This window comes from Aythya marila (assembly GCF_965140915.1).
Source record: "Aythya marila genome assembly, chromosome: 19".
NCBI classification, from domain to species: domain Eukaryota; kingdom Metazoa; phylum Chordata; class Aves; order Anseriformes; family Anatidae; genus Aythya; species Aythya marila.
The window spans coordinates 8,086,001-8,095,850 of NC_139060.1; the positions used below are offsets into that span (position 1 = coordinate 8,086,001).

The 9,850-nt window shown below is 51.5% G+C and overlaps 2 protein-coding genes across 2 annotated transcripts; both read right to left on the minus strand.

The window, feature by feature from the left end:
• Window positions 1–642: 642 nt before the first annotated feature.
• TOR1B (torsin family 1 member B) lies at window positions 643–5,844 on the minus strand. Its single transcript, XM_082775961.1, has 5 exons — window positions 5,583–5,844; window positions 5,233–5,498; window positions 4,272–4,447; window positions 3,121–3,248; window positions 643–2,707 (listed from the first exon to the last, which is right to left on the minus strand). Exons 1-5 carry the CDS (start codon window positions 5,770–5,772, stop codon window positions 2,430–2,432), a joined length of 1,038 nt encoding a protein of 345 aa, XP_082632087.1. The 5' UTR covers window positions 5,773–5,844; the 3' UTR covers window positions 643–2,429.
• Window positions 5,845–6,638: 794 nt separating this feature from the next.
• LOC309885740 (torsin-1A-like) lies at window positions 6,639–9,481 on the minus strand. Its single transcript, XM_082776000.1, has 5 exons — window positions 9,243–9,481; window positions 7,915–8,183; window positions 7,657–7,832; window positions 7,355–7,482; window positions 6,639–7,222 (listed from the first exon to the last, which is right to left on the minus strand). Exons 1-5 carry the CDS (start codon window positions 9,427–9,429, stop codon window positions 6,978–6,980), a joined length of 1,005 nt encoding a protein of 334 aa, XP_082632126.1. The 5' UTR covers window positions 9,430–9,481; the 3' UTR covers window positions 6,639–6,977.
• Between the last annotated feature and the right edge of the window lie 369 nt (window positions 9,482–9,850).

The following is a 9,850-nucleotide window of genomic DNA, read 5'->3' on the forward strand; positions in this document are numbered from 1 at the left end:
GCCATATGCGTTTTCAGAAGCAGCATCTTCAAGTTTTCTCCCCAAGGGGATTAAAAACAAGTCATTAAGACTGGCCAGTTCTGCTCTGAAGCTGTGCAATATGCTAATGGCCTAGAATCTGATAGCAAGCCAGTGCTCTGGCCTCAGGTATTTATTTGCTGCTTTGACCTCATGATTTTAGCAAATGACCAGTTGATGGAAAAAAGCAGGCATGGGAATGATAAACTTGTGGTGCTGCCTGGCAGCTTCTCAGAGGAAACTGTCCAAAGGAGCAGCACCGTGGCTCTTCCAGCCTCTTAGTTGTGCTTCGTGCTATTGCAGCATCAACACGAGCATTTGACAGGCACTGGCAGCAAGTGTTTCAGTATAGCCAAGCCCGAGGTGGCTTAGAGTGGATGGAAGAAGCTTTCCCCAGAGGTGGAAGTGATGGTGGAAGGGTGGAGACCGGCTCCCTGTCACATCTCCCCTCTCTAAACCAGACCTGGCTCGGAGCATCGCCTGCAGCTGGGTGAGAGAAGTGTTCGTGCGCCTGACCCCGCTCCCAGAGTTGATCCTTCTGATCCTGCAGGACTAAAGGAGGCTTAGTGGAAAGCTGCCATAAAACAGGACTTCTCTAGGGCTGGAAATAATCAAGGCAAGAGACAAAGTGACTTACGATTTATTCCGACTGCAGTACAGCAGGGTTATTTAGTGTTTTGAAACTGCAAGAGTAGTTGGCACTTGGAGTAACTGAACCTGGTGATGCTTACACCTATGAATAAGTCAGTTATAAGGCAAAATGCTACTTAGGAAAAGCAACAGTCCAATGTCCCAAGGTTAACAGCTCGCCAGCATTTGGCTCTGGAGATTGCATCAGTGTCAGAGTTTGCCAACGTTTGACAAACTCCACGTGGAGCTGTAAAAGGCAACTGACACTTCTGATTTAGAGCCTTACATAAACGCTGGGCTCTCTGTTGCAACTTCAACATTATTATGTTAATTTGCTTATAAGTTTTGCGTCACATTTGTAAGCCTAAGCATGGGTGAGGGGTTAGATGCTGCAGTTCGAAGAGCCCGCTGCCTTAAAACAGTTTAAAAACACTGCAGTCAGACAGGTGATAGGTACTGCTGCCCTGCACCAGGGATGGATAGGTGATGAAAGAATTGAAGCTGTAACAACGTCTAACCCCAGCCTTACCACACACGTGAAGGTTAAACCAATCTTTCCCAGCCTCCTAAACTGTCACTCACGCTTCCACACAGACACCACTTGGCATTAAAAGCTCCTATAAAACAAACTTCACTAGATAGGTGTGGGGTTATCGGAGGCTGAGCTCCTTCCCCAGACTCCCTTCTCTGGTTCTCTAGCATTGCATTTTTGTTGCTTACACTTCAGTATAAAAATACACTCTTAAAAATAACTTCAGCCATGGACGTGTCTTCCAAGCAGCGCGAGAGGGGGATTACCCACTCCTAGGCTCTTGGATGCAGCTCGGGGGACTGACGAAGATCTTGAGAACTTCAGATTGTTGGAACAAACGCCCAGCCTAACCTGACGAGCTGCAGCAGTCAAATCCTCGAGTTTTCTGCTTAAGAAGAAGACACCAGCCTAGTAGGTTGCAAGTGACACCCCTCTGTTTAGGAAGACAGACACCCTGGAGTTACCGTGTAAGTCCAGTCCCTTCAGAAAAGTATTAAAAGAGAAAATATCACCATTTCTTTTTCCCCAGAGGAGTGGAGTGGCAAGTCATTACATTCATTCCCTTTCTCCCCCATTTAGTACCAGATCTTCTGAGCTCATCGTGACTTTCTCTTATTACCACAGTAGGAGACGTGCTAGGATGTAACAGTCAAACCAGAATCCTGCTGTTCCGATCCTAAATAGCTGGATCTCATCAGCAGAAGCCACAACAGCACCAGGCTGCTGTGAAGGACAGGGAGCCTTCCAACACTGCACCTTCTCCCTGCGATATATCGAGGTATGTACCCTTGCAGACAACATCACAGGCAGGATCACACCATAAACTCCTCCAACTTCGCTAGCCCATGACCTTCTGTGTACGTGGAAGGGTGTATAATGGCCTGCAAGAGTTCCTCAGTTTTGAATTGTTTTGTGGAAAGGCAAATCAGGGATTTAACTATCCCAGCAATTAACAAATGAGGAGAGGCTTTATCCAGCGCTGTATGTGCCATGCTCAGAAGTTTTCTATAGGTTAAAAAAAGGGGGCAATATTTGGGTATCAGCCAGTTTAGAGATGAACAGTGGGATTTTATGTTTTTGTTTTTTTTAAAAAAAAAAAAAAAGTTTAAAAGCCCACACTGCTCTCTCCAGAATTTTCATCATATTCCCTGCAATAGTAAAAAAAAACCCAACCAACCAAAAAAAAAAAAAAGTGCAAATAGACAAGTTTCCAAAAGCTCTGGCAGTGCTTTGGAGAGGTGAGGGGTAATCAATCCTTGGCATTCGTGTATTTCACTGCGATGTCTTCGTGAATATCCAGCTTGGCCTGTACAGTCTTGCAGCCTTTATCGGAGTAGAGTTTTTCTTCTTTTGGGAAGTAAGTCATTTCGTCAGCCACTGCCTCCACAACCTTCTCATCGACAGCATGGCCACGGGCTTTCATTTCAGCTCGGACGCACATCTTCACGTGCTTGTGCTCCAGGGGCAGGAAGGGAACAAAGTAGTCAATGAGGTTCCTGTCGATGAGGCTGCTGTGCCACAGTCCACCTGCAGGAGAAGGGGGAATTAAAACAGCTACTGAGGAAGGATTTCCTCTTAATTTGGGCCTGCATAGGGCAGGATCAGCAGACCAGGCTGAATTCACAAAGCAATTTATCTCGACTGCTGCCCAGGGAGGCAAGGCGTGCTGGTTAGCTGCATGGAGCAGAGGGATTGCACCTTGCAGTTGTTGCTGCTACTCTTCAGTGTCCCCACATAGCACCCTCTGTGCTGAGAGCTTTCCCCTGGCAGGATGACATTGGAGTGAAGGGACAAAAGGGCAGGGAGCTGGGACACCACAGGAAGGTGTGGGGGTGTCACAGGAAGCAGGGCAGGGTCATGGCAGGTGAGGAACAGATTGCAGAAATAACCCTGTCTCAAGAAGTAAGGGAACTTCCCATTTTCTGGGGAAAGTGACTTACTGTTCTTGTTGTTGAAGACTCCCACGGATAACACACGCTCCAGGTCTTTCAGCTGAATCTCTTCCCTGTCCTTCCCACTTGTCCAGAAGTCAAGTACTGCTTTATTAATTAAGTCACCACCGGCATTGCTGTCCATAAAAGAAAAGTTCACAGCAGTGAGCTGAGACACAATTAAGCCAGAATTCCTTTTTAGCTGGTTACATGAATTGCTAGTCGCCTTGAAGTCGCAGAAGTAACCAAAACAGAAAGCTGTAAGCCAAAATGTAAGGGAAAATCTCCACTTCTTATCAACTGCCATCAGTGTGGGGCAGGTTGACCCCAGCCAGCAGCCAAGCACTCCCACAGCCACTTTCACTTCCCCACATTGCCCCCAGCATGACAGGAGTTAAAAATAGGAAAAACAGAAGTGAGGAGACTTGTTGGTCAAAACAAAGACAGTTGAGTAGATAAGGGAAAGAGAAAGGACAATAATAAAAATTTAAAAGAAGCACATGGCTAAGGAAATCCCTCGCCATCCTCCCAGGCAGACCAGTACCCAGCCAGTCTCTCAACAGCTGTCGTTCTGGAGGCTGACACCTCACACTTCCTTCTCTACCCCAATTTTTCTTGCTGAGCATGGCACTACGTGGTTCAGGTCAGCTCTTCTGGCTGTGTCCCCTCCCAATTCCTTGCCCACCCCCAGCCTGCTCTCTCTGTGTGCGTGGGGGGTGGAAATCCTTGAGGCTGTGCAAACACTGTTCAGCAACAGCCAAAGCACTGGGGTGTTATCAGCACTGCTTTAGCTACAAATGCAAAACAGCACCAAACAGGCTGCACGGGGGAAGTTAACTCCATCCCAGCCAGACCCGGTACACGGTGCACCCACCCCAGAGAACTGTCCCAAAAGCTGAGCTCTCAGCTTAACCGTGCTCTGGGCCAGTCTCCCGAGCTCAGCACACTGCAGTGAGCTGCTGCGCCGTCAGAACTGCTCCACCACAGCCACGGGCCCTGCGCTCACAAGTGCAGGGTGCTGCCTTCTGTCTTTGAGGGATGGTCTTCACCCCAGGGCAGCTCTTCTGCTGTACCTGAGCTAGGTCTCAGGGGAACGTCGTTAACATCATAAATACAGATTTATTTGGATGTCTCCAACAACTGAAAGAAGTGCTACTGACCTGAGGAAGATGAAGATGGCTTTCCTGTACGACACCCCATCGACCTGCTCGTAATAGTCTAAGAAGGGTTTGATGGCATCGATAAGGCCCTGGTGCATCTTGTCCATCTCATCAAAAATGAAGACGGAGTAAGGACAGGCACTAACATTGCCCCGAATCCAGCTCTGCAATTGCTCCTGGAACAAGAAGGTGAGAAACACTGAAAAGCCAGGGCTGCAGGGGACGTACTGCACGGTGGCCACGTGTCACAGACTCCAGGGGCACCCTTGCAGCCGCCCAGATCCTGCGCTCACTGGTTGTATCCTGTACCCTAGAGACGACCATAAAAATGTTTGCGATTGAACCTTTGATGTGACACTGAATTTAACTGAATTCAGATCCTGCTCACAAATCAGAGACTTTCATTTTCTTCCTGCTTAGCATACGGCTGTGACACTACAGTCAGGCTAGGATGGGAAGTCTTGGAGAAACGAAAGTATTTTCTGTTTGATTTCACAGCATTTCCTCCTCCATGCAGAAACCACGCCTACCAGCTCATCAGCCTGGGGCAACTTCAAGCATTGAAACGTGAAGCTGAGAAGTCCCTTGTTTCAAGGACTGAAGTCACCTGAAAGCTCTCAAGCAAGTTACACTTCCTCGTGGCCCAGCAATGTGGTTCTTAGTGCTCTGCACGGTGCTACATGGTGCAAAACACTCCTTGGTGACTCCGGGCCAGCTCTCCCACCTGCATCCCCCTCCCAGCCCACTATGGAAGAAGCAAATGAGCCCTGAGGCTGCTCCAGCCACAACCCCAAAGCACAGTGTGACAAAGGGCTCCAGTTCTCAGGAGAGCTTTTAACAACAGGCTCCTCTCCCACGAAGCCAGCAGCAGGTAGCACCGGCGGGCAGGACGGCTCTGGGGCAGCCGCTCTGCCCATTCCCTGTCCCCTCTCCCAAAATTTCGTGCCTCTCCCATGCTCACCTGGTAGAGCTGCAGCTGCTGCGGGTGCGGGAAGTGCAGGGTGGCCAGGAAGAGGTGCACGAACTTACTGCGCAGCCCGGCGGGGTGGACATGGCGGGCCAGCAGCTGGCTGAGGAAATTCTTCCCCGTGCCAGCCCAGCCGTGCAGCGACAGCGTCAGCGGCTTCTTGGGGCTGGGGTTGTGGCTGAAACCCGTCACGGCCCGCAACACCACCTCCTTGGCCAGGTGCTGCCCGAACAGCCGCTCGTCCAGCTGCTCCCGTAGCGCTGCGGGGAGATGCCACCCTCAGAACCCAGCCCTGGGCTCCCCGCTGCCCCCCGTCCCCTTCCCCTTGTCCCCAACCCCAGTACCGGTGGCGTTGATGCGGTGCCCGGCGCTGGGGCAGCACTCCACGTAGCTGCAGTAGAAGTTGGGGTGGGATAAGTAACCGGTGAGCGCTGAGGCGACGCCGATGGCCAGCCCCACACTGAGCGGCTCCAGCGCCGCCAGCCCCGGCAGCAGCAGCAGCAGCGGCAGCAGCAGCCCCGCTGCCCCCGGCATGGCGGCTCCACGGCCCCGCTTCCTTCCCGCCGGCAGCGGGCGGGAGGATGAAGCCGGGCCTGCTCCGCCTGTAGCCGCCGCCGCCATCTTTGTTAAGGGCGTTTCAGGGAGGGGGGGTGCGCTTTTAGGTGATTCGGGAGGGCTGTGACGTGATCTTGGGGTGACGTCACGGCTAGGAGTGACAGCATGAGGGCCTGGTGACGTCATGGGGGAGCTGGGACCGGGACTTGGTGCTTCAGCTCCCAGCTGAGCCCTGCTGAGGGGGCTGTGTGGGCACAATCCCACCTCATGCCTGAGGGGCAGCAGGAGCGAAACCCATGTTGACAGTGACATCAGGGTTGTGAAACCTCCGAGCCCACCGGGTCCAACCGGGCCCCTGCCACCCGTGTCACCGCTGCACCCCGTCCCAAGCACCACGTCCAGCCTTGCCCCTGAAGAAGCTTCCAGGGCGCAGCGTGGCTGCCCTCCGTGCACATCCCCTAGGCTCCCAACCGTAGATGTTAACCACATGCAGAGCATAGAGCAGAGTGGAGACACTTAAAACAGCTCCCTGGGCATCACCCCCAGCTCCTTTAACCTCTCACACCACAGTGCCTCAGCCCCTGACCTCCTCTCTGCTCCCTCACCACAGCCTGAGGGAACAGTGTGGCAGCCTGGGCAAGGTGGGATGGTCCCGTTGGCGTGAGGCGGTGGTGCTGTGCGGGTGGGCTGCTGAACCCGGACCTCTGGCTGGGTTTGGACCACTCGGTCTCCTCCTTCATGCTTTGGTTTCCACGCCTGTAAAGCAGGAGCTGCGGTGCTGATCTCCTGCGTGATTGCTGTGAAGAAGGTGGGTGACTGTAAAAAGCAGGCAGATACTACTCCACATGATGGTTATTTATTAATAGATTGTATTAATTAGTGTAATGCTGGGTGCAAACAGTCCTGCCACAAAAGCAGGAGATTGTCCTCTTTGAAATACTTACATTTGGGGGTGATCGTGTGGCAAGGAGAGCAAACCTCATCCTCCGTGTACGTCCCTCTTCCGCTTACTCTGTGCTGTGATTGTTGCATTGCCCTTTGTGTTTATCTCAAGGCCCCTCTGCTATGGAAAACCCTGAATCCCATCAAGGAAGAACGTGTAGCTTGATGGGGAAGGGAGTTACTGGTTCTTTCATCTACTTTGGTCTTGCAGTAAGAACACAAGGCGTTTGGCCTCGTGAGGTCTAGATGCTCAGAATCACTCTGGAGGCAACAGTCTTGCAGCCTTTGCTGGAGTAGATGCTTTCCCCACTGGGGTAGTCGGTCATTGCCGAGGCAATCTCTGTGATGAGGCCCTCGTCCTCAGGATGCCCTTGTGCACGCAGCTCCTTCCGGACACACTCTTTCACGTGTTTATATTCAAGAGGAAGGAAAGGGATGAAATAGTCAATCAGGTTCTTCTGGATCAGTTGACTTTGAAAGAAACCACCTAGAAGAGAGAATGGGGAGCTTTCCCATCCGAGTGCCGTGGAGGCCAGCGCATTGCTGCCCACCTCCTGGAGCAGTCTGCAGAAGACACCGGACATCAGCGGTCCTGGAACCTGCAGCCAGAGGTACTCACTGTTTGTGTTCCTGAAAATTTCCTCAGATAGCAGATCCTGGAGCTCCTTCACAGGGATGTCTTCTCTTCTCTTTGGCCTTCTCCAGTAATCAAGAGTCATCTCTGTTATCTTATTTCCGCCTGCATTGCTGTTCGGAAAGAGATTCATGGGCTCATTAGAGCTGTGTCTTTGCCATCTGTATTGCACAGATCTTGGCAGTGGTTTAAGTTGCAGTCAGCCACAAACCTATTACAAAACTGTTACTCCCTTTGTCCCTGCTGATTCTTTGGGACTGTAATTCCCTTTTTTAAGCTTTCCTTACTTCAAGAAGATGAAGATCGCCTTGCCATAATAAACTCCATCAATCTCTTCATGGTAGCCAAGGAACGGCGTAATCGAGTCTATCAGGCCGTGTGGCATCTGATCCATTTCAGAGAAGATAAAAAGGGACCTTGGACAGGCACTGACATTGCCCCGAATCCAGTTCTGCAGCTGTTCCTGTGAGAAGAGGCAACGTTATCTGGGGCTTGCACTCACAGTTGCAGACAAATTAGAGAAAATGAGGTGAAGCTGGAAGTACCTTATAGAGATGGACATGTGAGGCATGTGGGAAATGTAGCACCGTGTTGAAGTGATGCACAAAACTCCTTCTTGGTGCACCAGGCTGATAGAGGTTCTCTGCGATGATACTGCTGAGAAATGTTTTGCCTGTTCCAGTCCAGCCATGGAAGGACATCACCAGGGGTTTCTTGGGCCGTTTGTTGTAAATATTTGCATTCAGAGCTCTCAGAACTAACTGGACAGCGAGATGCTGGCCAAAGACTTTTCGCTCCAAATCCATCTTCACAACTGGAAGAATGAGAGGGGAGGCAGAAAATGCCATTTATTCCTCCCTTTTTTCGGCTATAGCTGAATGACCATCAGAGAGAACAAATATTCCCTGCCCTCAGCCCATGATGAGACTGAACCAGCAGAGATGGGCAGACATCCCAGCAGCACGGTACCTATTGCCTCCCGTGAAGCTCTGGGATGGGATCTAATTTACTTGCAGAGACATTTTCTACATGCACTAAATTCTCCTTAACAGTTTTTGTGGCATCAAGCACACCTCATATTTATAGAAATAAGTCCTTCTGTTGCTGTATCACATCCTCTTAAAAAAGAACCACGACTCTTTTTCCGTGTTAAAAACCGTCCTGTTTGTAACCAGCCAAATCCAGAGCTGGTGTGAAGAGATGCACTGAAGTACCTGGAGGCACACAGGTCTCAAGTGCTTGAGAATTCCCTTTGAAATCTGTGTCCCAGCTCTGAAATGAAACAATATTTGTAGTCCTATGACAAAGGGGTTGGGGATTTTCGAGTGGCAGGATCCAGAATTTATGGTTGAAAGGTTGTGTAAGCTTTTTTCAGACTCTGCACTAGTTCCCCACAGGCAGGGTGAGCCAGCTGCCCGTCTTCCCCTTTCTCAGGAGACTTCCAGCCTGCTTGGCCCGGGGAAATGAAATGGCAAATGTTCTGACCCCTAGAGCTACCACTGATTGCTGCTCGCTTGATATCAATTATAGGACACTGGTGACTGGGGGCTGGGATACCACCGGGGTGTCCATCTCATGACATGGGATTTTTGGCTCTTAGCCTTAAATTTGCCAACAGAATTTTGCCTGCTTCTGCCAATGAAAACCAAGACACGAGCGAGGAAAATGCTCCAGTCCTTGTATGACAAACAGGGTATGTGGCCACGTGCGGGATAAGCTTTATGAGAAGCTTTTGCCTTCTGGAGAGGCTTTGACTCTCATCTTTCCACGACCACCCGCGGATGCTGGCGTTACGAGGGAAGCCCTCACCACCCTGGGACCATCAGCAGGCCCCACTGGCAGCTGGCTCCTGGTGCCCTTGCCACTGCCTTACCTGAGAAGTTCAGCGTGTCCTTCACATTGCAGCACTCCAGGAGACGGCACTTGAGCCAGGAGTGCGGGGAGAAGAGCTGCCAGGTGACCGCGGCCCCCCCCATGAGGAGCGAAGCGCTGAGCGGGTCCAAGGCTGGCACCAAGGCAGGCACGAGAAGAAAGAACACACCAAGGCTCAGAGGCTTCATGGTGGAAACTGAAAGCCAGCCTGGCTCAGGAGGGAAACAAAGCGAAACAGAAATTGCAGAGCAACTCCCCGCAGCGTGGTGCTTCAGGCAGTGCCAGCGAATGGGAGCCGAATTTCCTGGAAGCTGGATGTGACGATGATTTCGTGTCAAGGGCAGGGTTACGGCTCTGTGCCGGGAGAAGTGAAAGTGTCTGAGCAGGGCATCGCCCAGGAGCGGGCGGTACCGCGTGGGGAGAGTGAGAATTTGATCAGAACAAGCCCAGCTCTGAGGGGAGCAGGACTGGAGCCTCACGGCATCTGAGGCGAGGTGCTAATTGATCTGGTGATTACAGGAACATAGCGGCGCTTGTTCTGGGCTCAGCGCGGGGCTCTGCGCCCAGCCCAGAGGTCTCCTTCTGTGCAGCTCACAGGACTGAACACAT

Bases quoted from the DNA above. Each gene is read 5' to 3' on its own strand.
- LOC309885740 (XM_082776000.1), bottom strand. From the start codon at position 9,429: ATGAAGCCTCTGAGCCTTGGTGTGTTCTTTCTTCTCGTGCCTGCCTTG. The intron at 7,833-7,914 runs GTACTTCCAGCT...CTCTTCTCACAG, and splicing joins CACATGTCCATCTCTATAAG to GAACAGCTGCAGAACTGGAT. The intron at 7,223-7,354 runs GTGAGTACCTCT...TCTCTCTTCTAG, and splicing joins AATTTTCAGGAACACAAACA to GTGGTTTCTTTCAAAGTCAA.
- TOR1B (XM_082775961.1), bottom strand. From the start codon at position 5,772: ATGCCGGGGGCAGCGGGGCTGCTGCTGCCGCTGCTGCTGCTGCTGCCG. The intron at 4,448-5,232 runs GTGAGCATGGGA...TTCTTGTTCCAG, and splicing joins AGCAGCTGCAGCTCTACCAG to GAGCAATTGCAGAGCTGGAT. The intron at 2,708-3,120 runs GTAAGTCACTTT...CTTCTCCTGCAG, and splicing joins AGTCTTCAACAACAAGAACA to GTGGACTGTGGCACAGCAGC.